This window comes from Malaclemys terrapin, chromosome 24 (assembly GCF_027887155.1).
Source record: "Malaclemys terrapin pileata isolate rMalTer1 chromosome 24, rMalTer1.hap1, whole genome shotgun sequence".
In the NCBI taxonomy this organism is placed as follows: domain Eukaryota; kingdom Metazoa; phylum Chordata; order Testudines; family Emydidae; genus Malaclemys; species Malaclemys terrapin.
The window spans coordinates 4,143,421-4,156,648 of NC_071528.1; the positions used below are offsets into that span (position 1 = coordinate 4,143,421).

Consider the following 13,228-nt stretch of genomic DNA (forward strand, 5'->3'; position numbering starts at 1 on the left):
GGAGTTGGCTGATGTGATTGCAGAGCCATTGGCCATTATCTTTGAAAATTCATGGCAATCGGGGGAGGTCCCGGACAATTGGAAAAAGGCAAATATAATGCCCATATTTAAAAAAGGGAAGAAAGAGAACCTGGGGAACTACAGACCAGTCAGCCTCACTTCAGTCCCCGACACAATCATGGAGCTGGTATACAGGGAATCCATTTTGAAGCACTTGGAGGAGAGGAAGGTGATCAGGAACAGTCAACATGGATTCACCAAGGGCAAGTCATGCCTGACCAACCTGATTGCCTTCTATGATGAGATAACTGACTCTGTGAATATGGGGAAAGCGGTGGATGTGATATATCTTGACTCTATTCAACACTGGTGAGGCCACACCTGGAGTATTGCGTCCAGTTTTGGTCCCTCCCACTACAGAAGGGATGTAGACAAATTGGAGAGAGTCCAGCGGAGGACAACGAAAATGATCAGGGGGCTGGGGCACATGACTTACGAGGAGAGGCTGAGGGAACTGGGCTTGTTTAGTCTGCAGAAGAGAAGAGTGAGGGGAGAACTACCTGAAGGGGGGTTCCAAAGAGGATGGAGCTCAGCTGTTCTCAGTGGTACCAGATGACAGAACAAGAAGCAATGGTCTCAAGTTGCAGTAGGGGAGGTCTAGGTTGGATATTAGGAAACACTATTTCACTAGGAGGGCGGTGAAGCACTGGAATGGGTTCCCTAGGGAGATGGTGGAATCTCCATCCTTAGAGGTTTTTAAGGCCCAGCTTGACAAAGCCCTGGCTGGGATGATTTAGTTGGTGTTGGTCCTGCTTTGAGCAGGGGATTGGACTAGATGACCGCCTGAGGTCTCTTCCAACCCCAATATTCTATGATCCTGATGCAGTTCATCTTTGCTTGATGTAACTGTACCACCTTTTTTAAAAAATCTCTTTCCATTCAGGCGCTATGAAGAGGAAATGTACTGGCGGCGGGTAGAGGAAGAGCAGTTATACTGGGAAGAGCAGCGGCGTCGGATGGCTGCAGACTGGCATCCACCCCCACTTATGGGCAGACCTGGCATGCCAGTTCCTCCTCTCTTGGTGGGTAACCCTTGATTCAGTTCCTGGAAGGAGCAATGTGAAAGTCTGGCATCTTTAAACTCTGTTTCAAGGCTAGAATGTGTGTTCCCTTGTGTATTCTTTGAGTATTGTAGGATTAATCTTATGCGTCTCCTAAAAACCCATCACCAGAATTTGGAATTGGTAATGGACACAGATTAACTCTTTTAGTTGGTTGCAGCATTTTCGACAAATGCATGTTTGAAATGTTGGACTGCTTGGCAGGGTAAACATATAAACTTCAGATTACTAACTTGTTGTTTATACTATGCAGCCTGAAGGGTACGATTTGCCTGCCCTGTCCTTCTGTTCAGCAACAAAATGCGACTTGAAAATAGTTGTGTCCTCTTAACCCCCTATGCCTAAATTCTTGCGCCTCTTCAATTTTTATCACACCTACATTCTGCATATCTTGCCCTGCACCCAGACACTCACCCTTTCTTTTAAAATCCTTATTTTATATTGGGGCAAGAGAGCACCACGTCATTGCGCATGTCCACACACACCCCCACTTGAGATGTGCTGCAAGAATTCCATATGGCAGTGCCCTACCTGGGACTTGAGTGGGTGGTGCATTACAGTAGCAGGAGATAAAATATGCATGTGTGAAAATTCACTTTTTAAATTAGAAAAATTACTAGCCAGCCTTGCTAAATACTTTGTAATGTAATCTGTCTGTACGTTTACACATGTCCCATTTATGTGCAGGTTACTAAAGTGATGGTTGTCGCGTACAAAACCCCTGTACAGTGAGCTGCGTTTTCTTCTTATACTTTCCTAGTCCTTTTCAAACCATTTAACAAGCATTTTTCAGGCGGTCTGACCTGGAGGTCAGATTCCTTTTTGTTTGATTCTCTGAGGCAGGCTTTAGTAAATGGGGGTTTTTGTTGTAAACATAAGCATATAGCTCTAGACTGACCTTTCCACCACAATAGATGCTCTTTTTCCTGCCCTCAGTGACCACTTCCATTTAACCATACTACTCCTTTGCTTTTTAAGGTTGCGTCTATATTAGTGCACCTCTCATGGAACCTTATTTATCTTAATCACTGGAACCTGGGAGGCTTATTTACAGCTCTCACTGAATCTTCTTAGACTAATCTGTCTATACTGGCTGGGTATGAGGTATGGTGTCACTCTGTGCCAAGCCACCTGATATGTTTTTAAAAAGATTTTTACAGAGTGCCACATGTGGGGATCTGATTAGTGATTGGTTCTATACTCGCTGCTGGGATTGGGAGGTCTTTATAGTCAATGTGAATACAGCATAATTTGAGAAAGCTGACTAGGAAAACGCATGAGATTGCTCATTAACCACTGCAGCTGGAGAACTTGGAAAATCACTTTAGTATAAATTTAAGCTCCCTCTACTAATGTCTTGGTCCTGCTCCTGTGCCATATACTAATCATCCTGCAACTGCATCGAGCCTTTCATCCAAATGAATCTTCAAATCCCCTTACTTTTACAAATTCACTGATGTAGCGCTCATATTCGTTACCTTGCGCAGCATTGAAACATACCCTCCTCTAGGTTGGAACATGACAACTGTTCAGTGCATAACAATGCTGCCCAACACTTGAGGATAGGAAGTGAAAAATATCTTATCCTGTTGAAATTACAGAGGTAATTGAGGGAGGGAGAATGTAACTACCTAAATTGGAATTTGATCTGGCCACAGGGCACAGATGGTGTTGTGGATTCATTACATGTGGTCAGGACATTCGCTTTTAAAGTCTGATTTACAAAACTTCACCTCCTGGAATCCAGCAACCCGAAATGCTGTGACGGAGCATTAGTGCAATACTAATTCAGAGGGAAGAACACCGCCTATTGAACCTCACTTTCTGCAGCAGCTAAGTTTTTTTCGTATTGCTTTTCTAGTCTGACCCTTTGAGACTTGACAAAATTCCAGTTGCTTGCTGGAATTTCTTTGCTTTAATTGTTTTCACATAGTCTTCTGCATCTGTTCATGTAGTTATGAGCGTGTATAGGATGTCTACTAGTGATGGCATTGCTAAGAATTTTTTTCATTCTTCGAATGCTTGCTCATGTTAATTCCATTCTAGGTGTGGGCGCACCCATGTGCGCGGCCATCGGAGATTTTTGCCTTACATTTTTTGCTGTGGCGCATCCTGGAGTGCTGCTCTTATGCCGCGGTATATCAGGCGTTGCCAGCCCTGCACCCTCCCAGTTCTTTCTTACTGCTTGTGGTGATCAGTCAGAGCGCCTTTGTCCCTTGCTTCGCAAGTGGCCATCAGTTCCTTTCCTGTTTTAGCCTTGTTGTAAATAGTTCTATGGTTTCTTAGTAGATAAGTAGTAGTTAAGTGTTCAGTTAGTGTGGGGCCCAGCGGGGACCGGGTGGGCCTCACACAAGTCGAGCGAGCACCACTGGTCTCCAGAGCCAAGGCAGAGCCCTAGGTTGCCACGCTCTTGGTCTCCGCAGCCCAGGTCTCTGACCCGTCATTACCAAGCATCAGTACCATGTTCCCAGTCCCCATCTTCACGCCAGAGTTCTCCCAAGCATAGATGATCTCCCTGGTACCGGTCCGAGTCACGCCATTGATCGCCGAGACCTCGAGGCCGGTCCCGACATGATGACACTCTCCCTACTCCCAGCACTGATCAGAACGCTCCCAGCGTCGGTCGTTGGTAGCCGCCAGACCCAGGCCTGGCCATGGTCACTGGAGGGCGACGACTTCTCTGGATTGGAGGCACAGTTCAGCCCCTTGCCCAGGCAGCAATGGGAAGGGGCTCTGGAGGGCGCGTCTACGGCATCGGGGCCGGCCTGGCAGCAAGGCCAAGGGCTGACCCAATGGCCTTATTGGAATGCCTGAGGGTTCTCATTATGCCATTGACCTACTCTTGCCAACTCTCGGTCACCACATCGGAGAGGCCGAAGTTGGTACCCATTGCACCATCAGCACTCCCACTCCAAGGCCACCCTCCCCGTTGGGGGAAGATGCCGGCGGGCCTCCCCCATTGGTCCAATCATCATCCTTTTCCCTGGGTGAAGTGGTGACAAGCCCCTCCAGAGTTAGCGCATGGGGCGATTTTAAGGAGCATCAGGTGCTGCTCCATAGGGTGGCTTTGAACTTGGGCCTCAAGGCAGAGGAGATGGAGGAGCAGGCGGACACATTGTTCAATGTGCTTTTGGTGGCCACCCCAGCCTGGGTCGCACTCCAGGTACATGAGGAGCTCCTGGACATTGCAAGTCCATCTGGCAAACTTGTCCTCTATTCCGTCCACGTCTAAAAGAGCGGAGAAGTAGTACTTCGTCCCTGCGAAAGGGTTCGAGTACTTGTACAGCCACCCGCCACCAGGATCGTTGGTCATGTCAGTGGCCAACGAGAAAGATAAGCAGGGCCCCACCAGTTCCACCCCTAAAAATAAAGATGCTAAGAGGTTGGACTTGTTTGGTCGCAAGATTTATTCTATGGCCAGCCTCCAGTTTCGGGTGGCGGACCACCAGACCCTCTTGGGCCATTACAATTTTAACTTATGGGACTCCCTACTCAAGTTCAAAGACTCCATGCCCCAGGAGGTGGCCCAGGAGTTTGCAACTCTGGTGGAGGAAGGCACCGTGGCGGCTTGGTGCTCCCTCCAAATGACCTGGGATGCGGCCGATTCAGCTGCCCGGGTGGTTACCTCAGCGGTGGTTATGAGGTGCAGTTCCTGGTTCCAGACCGCGGGCCTGTCCCAGGAGATGCAGGCCTTCATTCAGGACCTCCCATTTGATGGTGTAGATCTGTTCTCTGACCAGAAGTAAACGCAGCTGTACGGCCTTAAGGACACAAGGGTGACTTTCCGCTCTCTGGGGATGCATACTCCTCAGGTGTCGAGACAGCCATTCCAACCTCCACCACCTCCATGACAGTGGCAGCCTCATCATGGACCTACAAGAAAGTGGGACACCGGGTTTAGCCGCTGCCGCCACTTGTTGTCCCACTCCCCTGCGCAGCCTGGCTGGTGAAGCACCAAGGAGGTCAGAAGCACTCATCTTGAGGGTGTGTCTGGGAGCGACACACCAGCCATCTGTCTGGATCCTTCCCACCCTTTTCTTGATCTCCTCTCCCCTTATTGTTTGGCATGGTCCAGGGTTACATCGGACCACTGGGTCCTGGACATAATTGCTGGGGGCTATACCCTGCAATTCTTGGTCAACTTGCCTTCTCGCCCCCGTTCTTCCTGTCCCCCCTTTTCCCCGTCCCTCTTCAGGGACCCTTCTCGTGAGCATCTCCTCATTCAGGAGGTCAAGAAGTTCCTGGGCTTGGGGGCTGTGGAGGAGGTTCCTCAGGACATGGAAAGAAGAGGCTTCTACTCTTGTTACTTCCAAAGTCCAAAGTGGGCCTCAGACCCATCCTGGACCTGCATGGCCTCAAGAAGTCACTTAAGAAGTTGAAGTTCCGCATGGTCTCCCTGGCCTCCATCATCTCTTCCCTGCATCCAGGAGACTGGTACGCGCTCTCGACTTAAAGGATGCATACTGCTATGTCTCCATATTCCTGGGACACAGACGGTTCCTGTGCTTCATTGTGGCCGGGCAGCACTTTCAGTTCACGTTCCTACCTTTTGGCCTGTTCTCGGCCCTCAGGGTGTTAGCGAAATGTTAGTGCCAGTGGCGGCTTACCTCAGGCGTCGCCGGGGTGTGTGTGTCCAGATCTTTTCATATCTCAATGACTGGCTTATCAAGGGCAGGTACAAAGGAGCTTCGATCTGGTGCGTTCCACCTGCAGCGACCTGGGCCTGTTGATAAACGCAGAAAAGTCCACGTTAACACCAGTCCAATGCATAGAGTTTATCGGAGCGGTCCTCGACTCCACACGAGCCAGGGCCTTCCATCCCGAAACACATTTTCAGGCCATAGCAGGCTTAATCCCCCACATGCAAGCCCACCCACTCACTACAGCCCACCTGTGTCTGCGACTGTTGGGCCACATGTACATACGTGGTCAGCCATGCCCTTCTTCATATGAGGCCTCTGCAAACGTGGCTGTCCTTGGTTTACATTCTCAGCAGACACCTCCTAGACCGAGTAGTCACAGTAACAGTCCCTATCCTGCTGTCGTTGGCCTGGTGGCAGGACCCCAAGTTGGTGCTCCAAGGAGTTCCCTTTGCGTCCCTGACCCCATCGCTCACCCTGGTCTTGTATGCTTCGCATCTGGGATGGGGAGCCCACCTGGGTGAGCTCATAAGAAACTTAAGAACATAAGAATGGCCATACTGGGTCAGACCAAAGCTCCATCCAGCCCAGTATCCTGTCTACTGTCAGTGGCCAATGCCAGGTGCCCCAGAGGGAGTGAACATAACAGGTAATGATCAAGTGATCTTTCTCCTGCCATCCATCTCCACCCTCTGACAAACAGAGGCTAGGGACACCATGCCTTACCCATCTTGGGTAATAGCCATTAACGGACTTAACCTCCATGAATTTATCTAGTTCTCTTTTAAACCCTGTTATAGTCCTAGCCTTCACAACCTCCTCGGGCAAGGAGTTCCACAGGTTGACTGTGCGCTGTGTGAAGAAGAATTTCCGTTTATTTGTTTTAAATCTCAACATCCCGGGTCATTGGTTACAATCCAGTCTGGCCCTCCACATCAATGTAAGGGAGCTCAGGGCGGTTCGACTGGCCTGACAGGCTCTCTTGCCCCACCTGAAGGGCAAAGTGGTACAGTCCTGACGGACAATACTGCCACGGTATATTACATCAACTGGCAGGGCGGCACCAGATCTTCAGCCCTTTGTCAATAAGTGCTCAGTCTCTGGGACTTTTGCGTGAGGAACGCCATTCACCCGGTGGCCGCCCATCTGCCAGGGGCCAAAAATGTCTTGGTGGATCGTCTCAGCAGAATCCTGTCATCTTGCCATGAAGGCTCGCTCCATCTGGAGGTAGTCAGCCTGATCTTCTGCAGGTGGGGGTTTCCCCAGGTGGACCTGTTCGCGTCCAGGCAGGAAGTGCCACGTGCTCTGCTCTTTGCAGAGCATGGACAAGGGCTCCCTGTCGGATGCCTTCCTGATCTCGTGGTCTGCAGCGCTGACGTATGCCTTCCCGCCCATGCCCTTGATCCACAGGATCCTCCTGAAGGTGAAGCAAGACAAGGCCAAGGTCATCCCTGTAGCCTCGTCAGCATTGATTCGGCATGCTGCTGAGTCTGTTGGCAGCCACCCCCGTGCAGCAGCCTCTTTGACCAGATCTGCTGTCCCAGAACCATGACAATCTGCTGCATCCAAACCTAGCGGTGCTGCACTTGACAGCCTGGCTGCTGCGCGGGTGAGTGGAGAGGAACGATGGTGTTCCGCCGGTGGCCAGCAAGTCCTGCTGGGCAGCAGGAAGCCTTCCACCCGAGCTACCTATGTAACTAAGTGGAAGGAATTTGCGTGTTGGGCCTCGGATTGTCACATCTGTGTGGAGGAGGCCCCACTGCAGGACATCCTGGACTATCTGCTGCACCTAACGCTCCAGGGCTTCTCGCTGTCTTCGGTCAAGGTTCACCTGGTGGCCAGTTTGGCGTTCCATTCTCCATTTCAAGGCAGGTCGGTCTTCGCCCACCGTATGACAGCACAGTTTCTGAAGGGCCTGGAGTGTGTCTACCCATATGTTGGGGATCCAGTACCCCCTTGGGACCTGAATCTTGTGCTGTCACCGCTCATGTGTCCCCCCCCTTCAAGCCTCTAGCTTCCTGCTCTCTCCTGCTTCTCTCCTGGAAGGTTTCCTTCCTAGTCGCCATAACTTCAGCCTGTTGAGTGTCCGAAATCAGAGCGCTAACATCTGAACCACCTTACGTGGCCTTCTATAAGGACATGGTTCAGCTGCGTCTGCATCTGGCCTTTCTGTCCAAGGTCATCTCCTAGTTCTATATTGGTCAAGACATATGCTTGCTGGTCCTCTGTCCTAAGCTCCATGAGACAGATGAGGAACGCAGTTTGCATACCCTGGATGTCAAACGCGCTCTGGCCTTCTACATAGACAGAATGAAGCTGTTCTGTAAGCCTACGCAGCTGTTTGTGGCAATTGCAGACAGGATGAAAGGTTGCCCTGTGTCTCCTTCAAAGAATGTCATTGTGGATCACGGCCTGTATCCGCTACTGCTACAAGCTAAGGAATCTGCCCCCCACCGCCGATAGTGATGGCTCGTTCGATTAGGGCGCAGGCGTCTTTGGCAGCCTTCCTTGCTCAGGTGCCGATCCAGGAGATCTGTCTGGCTGTGACCTGGTCATCTGTCCACACATTCGCTTCACACTGTGCATTGACCCAGTAAGCTCAGAATGTCGCTGGCTTCGGCAGAGCTGTGCTACAAGCTGCATGATAGTGAACTCTGGGCCCACCTCTATTGATACTGCTTGTGAGTCACCTAGAATGGAATCGACATGAGCAGGCACTCGAAGAAGAAAAAACGGTTACCTACCTTTCGTAACTGTTGTTCTTCAAGATGTGTTGCTCATGTCCATTCCATTACCCGCCCTCCTGCCCCTCTGTCAGAATGTCGGCAAGAAGGAACTGAGACGGCGCAGGGCTGGTGGTGCCTGATATACTGCGGCATGAGTGCGGCACTCTAGGGAGCACCACAGCCAGCCCTATGGATACCGTTAAGGCAAAAATCTCCTCTGACTGCACACGTAGGCGCGCGCACACCTAGAATGGAATGGACCTGAGCAATGCATCTCGAAGAACAACAGTTATAAAAGGTAGGTAACCGTTTTTAATTCTTCTCAGCCCCCAGATGGTAGTAAAGTTTATTTTCCGTTTCTCAGCCTACTAGACGTCCAGACTCTTCTGATGACCGTCACATCATGACAAAACACTCTAGCATCTACCCAACAGAAGAGGAGCTGCAGGCCATCCAGAAGGTCGTCTCCCATTCTGAACGTGCTCTTAAGCTCGTCTCTGATTCATTGACAGAGCAAGAATCTGACAGAGAAGAAGATGATGAAGAGAGGGGGTAACAAACTTGCATAGACTCTTTCCATAGGTAGTTGCTGCAGTATTGTGGCAAGATGAGGTTGACACTTTTGGAGTGCTGGAGAAGTCATCATTCCAGAATAGCTGCAGTGTCTGTCGAAGGGATTGGATAAAGAGGCCACATCAGCAAAATGAGAGTTTAAAAATGGCAAAAATGAATCCTCTCCGCACTCTCATTTGTGCATCTATATTTTGTTTGCCTAAACATTAGTGAGGGTAGAGATCGCAGAGCTTGCGATACATACAGAATTGGCTTCCTTACTTACTGGCTTTAAATTCTGTTTTCTGTCCTGCAGCACTGATTGAAGCTAGATTAAAAAGGGTTATAGTAATGTCCAATTCCTGCAGAAAATGTTCCAGCTGTCCACAGCTGTGACACCACTTGGCACTTAATAGTCACTTCAAAAGTAATAAAACAAAAATAGTCTCCCCTCTGAACAGTTAGACATGGGGTGGTAGTGAAATCTTTACGCTATTTCAGTGTAATAGTTTAAATAAGAGTTCTGGAGAGTTCTTGTATTTAGATTTAAGTTAAAGGTTTCAAAATTACAATCAAAAGGCAAACGTGTAACTCATAGTGGACCTACCACTAAAGTTGCTTCAATGAATTTGTGCTGCAGCAGAATCAAAGAATTGCATGGAGATTTCAGTGTCTTTCTGTTTTAACAAATACAGTGCAACAATTTACTTCAGGAGCAATATTGTTAATTGCCTTTTAGTTCTGCTTTTCAGATATTTTGGGGCTCCCTGTGATAGATTTTAAGGCTCAGATTCAATGTAGATAGCTCTGTTTGATGTTTTCCCACAACTTCTCTCCTCAACAGGAAAGCAGAAACTGCACCCCGAATTCTGAAAGGTGTAATGCGAGTTGGCATTCTGGCAAAAGGGCTTCTGCTCCAAGGAGACAGGAATGTTCATCTTATCCTACTCTCTGCCCAGAAACCTACACACACCCTCTTAAAGAACATCACAGAGCAGCTGCCCAAGCAGCTTTCAGTAAGAGTGGATCCTCCTTCGTTTCTGATTTCTAATGACACTTTCTCCTTTGCTATTTGTCAGGAAAAAGGATCCCTAGAGCATAGAACAATCCAGTACTGCTTATTGAAGATTAACAATATCCTAGGCTATGTACAAAACAAAATAGAAAAGACAGTTCCTGTGCTTAGCAACAGGCATTGTAACAGGGAACGTGTGCTGGGTTTTTTCTGCATTCCATCTCAAAATGTCAATTTCCATTCTAGTAGTAGGTAGCATAGTGGCATGCTGCACTTGGTTTGGATGTCTTAGTTCAGTCCTTACAGGCTCTTACATCACAAAGCTAATACAGTTTGTCCCATCATGCAAATTATGCCAATCTGCTCAGGAAAGTCTGAGGACTAGAATGACAGAGTTGCATATCAAGTTTGAGGTGCACGGTAGGGCTATGAGAAAGCCTGGCCAGTAAGGGCCTACTGCAAAAAAAGGGTATGCTGCCTATTATATATGTTTGTAGGGTTGTAGCTGGCGTGCTGGTCCCAGGATATATGAGAGACAAGATAGGTGATATTTTTTTATTGGACCAACTTCTGTTAGTGGAAGGGACTAGATTTCAAGCTACACACAGCTCTTCCTCAGGTCTGGAGAAGGTAGACGGTGTGTCTGAGCTAAATACAAGGTGAGACAGATTATTAAGCATAAGAGGTTCACATATGCTGTAGGAGACAGCAGTTTAAGGAATTGGGCAATTAAAGGTTAGCAGGCAGCAGAGTGTGTTACAAATTACTATAATAAACCATGAAACCAGTGTCTTTGTTAATTCATGGTTTTTAGTGTCCAACAGAGTTATGAATTTAAGCTCCCGGGCATGTCCCTTGAAGGCGTTATGTGGGATTCCTTTGAGGACAAGGACTGAGGTCAGACATGGAGTGATAACTTTGTGAAAAGTGCTCGCCCATAGTTGATGTGGTGTTCTGTCGCTATCATTTTTCTGCATGGTTTCATTTGAGAGCGTAGTGATTGTCTGGTTTCACCCACATAGTAGTTGTGGCATTTGATGCACTGGATGAGGTACACCACATGATGTGATAAGCATGTGTAGGATCCATAGATCTTGAAAGTTGTATTGTGGGAGGTACTGATCATTGTATCAGTGGAGATATGTCTGCATGTGTTGCACCTGTTCTGGCAGGAACTGGTGCTGCTTTGAGTTGGTGTGTCTTGGTCTGGTCGGAGCTTGCTTCTGATGACAAGCTTGGTAAGGTTGGGGTGTTATTTGAAAGTCAGAAGAGGGAGTTTGGGGAAGAATTCTTTCAGGATACAGATGTGTCCATGTCTGACCTCTCAGTCCTCATCCTCAAAGGAAACCCACATAATACCTTCAAAAGACAAGTCTGGGAACTTAAATTCATAACTCTATTGTACACAAAAAATTATAGACTTAACACACACACTGGTTTTATGGTGTATTACAACAATTTGTAGCACATCCTACTGCCTCCTAACCTTGAATTGCCCACTTCATTTATACAGCATGTGTGAACCTCTTATGCTTAACAACCTGTCCAACCTTGTATTTAGCTCAGACACTCTGTCTACCTTCTCCAGACCAGAGGAAGAGCTCTGTATAGCTCAAAAGCTTGTGCCTTCCTTCAACAGGAGTTGATCCTATAAAAGATATTATCTCACCCATTTTTTCTACTAATGTAATTGAAACTGATGCTACATCATTCCTAGCTTTTAAACTATATTAGTCAATTTCTTTCTTGAACAAAAAAATCACCAAATACGATTTTTTTTAAATAGTGGGGTATAGAGATAATGCTGGCACATGAACTTGAAGGTGAAACAAATGAAGTTTTGTTCTTTTAACTTTCTAGACGTTAACTGAAGATGAGTATGAAGTTTCATCCGATGCTGAGGAAGCAAGTATACTCATCTGTTCGTACAAGGAACCAAAAATGCAGGTCACAATTTCAGTCACATCTCCTCTCATGAGAGAGGATGCTTCTGCTGACGAAGGTGAGTAAATCATTGATGGTTTAAAATTTTGTGTGTGAAAGGTTTGATGTACTAAATAGGTAATAATTTCAAAATGAAATAACCATGGTGACTGAGCAGATATTTTGATTTGTTGATTTGGTTACTACTGTCAGAATACTTTCAAAGTGACAAAATCAGGCGGCCGAAATCCTCCTAAAACTCCTGTGCCGCTTTTTCCCTTCACCTTCCTGAATGGGGAGGCAGAAGATGGATGGAGTTAGTTGTATTCGAGACTTAACTTTATAAATCTGCAGACCTAATTGCTGTAATTTGCTAATAGAGATTTTTGTGCTGCTCTCAATGCTTTCAGAAACACATTCTCATTTGAAAAAGACTGGTTGCTTTTGATGGAGGAGACAGTGATCTCTAATCACAATGCAGTCGGGCTTCAGTCTGTGGATACGATTTAGAAACTACAGTATGCTAGTTTGATAACTATTAGTAACAAAAAGTTATGCTTGTGTTATGGTCTTTCACAGCAACTCTTGGTCGCGAAAGCTTTGTAAGTAAATGGTGCAAAGAGAAATTCATATATTTCTTTCCTCTTAGAAGCAGCAGCAGAATCTCAGCCTGACCCCTGTGATATTTTGAGTCAACAGAAATGCCTAGAGTCATTGGCTGCCCTTCGTCATGCTAAATGGTTCCAGGTAAAGAGCTTTTCGAAGCACTGAGATGTGTTGTGCAGTTTCCCATTGATTTGCTAGTCGGGTAGAAGGAGAGGGCGGGAGGGGGAAGAAGGCACAGTTTTGTGCTGCAGAGCTGACCATGTTTATTCAAAGTGTAACTGATGCTATTGGGGGCATCTTCTGTATAATGACCCCAAAATTCTTGTGTACACATTCCAACTCATCCTCTCCACAGCACAGTAACTTAAAATAGGAATATTTCTAGGATATAAATGAGCCCGTTCCTGTTTTTTGTTGGGTTTTGGTGAAAATAAATCCTGCTGAAGCAAAATATTTTATCTTTATTCTGGCAGGCTAGAGAAGGCTGCATATGTCAACTTCTGTCAGTAAATGGATCTGAGAGGATCCTTTTATATGTCACCCTCACCACCTGGCTTAGAAATGCTCTTTTAAACCCTAAACTTTCAAGTACAACTAACGATTGTTTAAGACCCACTGATCTTCTTTTGTCCTTTGACTGCAGAG

General features: G+C 47.2%; 1 protein-coding gene across 1 annotated transcript in view; it reads left to right on the forward strand.

Annotated features, from left to right (window-relative positions):
• Positions 1 to 13,228, forward strand: part of ZFR2 (zinc finger RNA binding protein 2) — an 82,435-nt gene that overhangs the window by 59,916 nt on the left and 9,291 nt on the right. Inside the window, exons 11-15 of the mRNA XM_054013578.1 lie at positions 944 to 1,082; positions 8,852 to 9,039; positions 9,884 to 10,055; positions 11,915 to 12,056; positions 12,627 to 12,724. Of these exons, the coding sequence (XP_053869553.1) occupies positions 944 to 1,082; positions 8,852 to 9,039; positions 9,884 to 10,055; positions 11,915 to 12,056; positions 12,627 to 12,724 (739 nt within the window). The remainder of the gene's footprint in view (positions 1 to 943; positions 1,083 to 8,851; positions 9,040 to 9,883; positions 10,056 to 11,914; positions 12,057 to 12,626; positions 12,725 to 13,228) is intronic.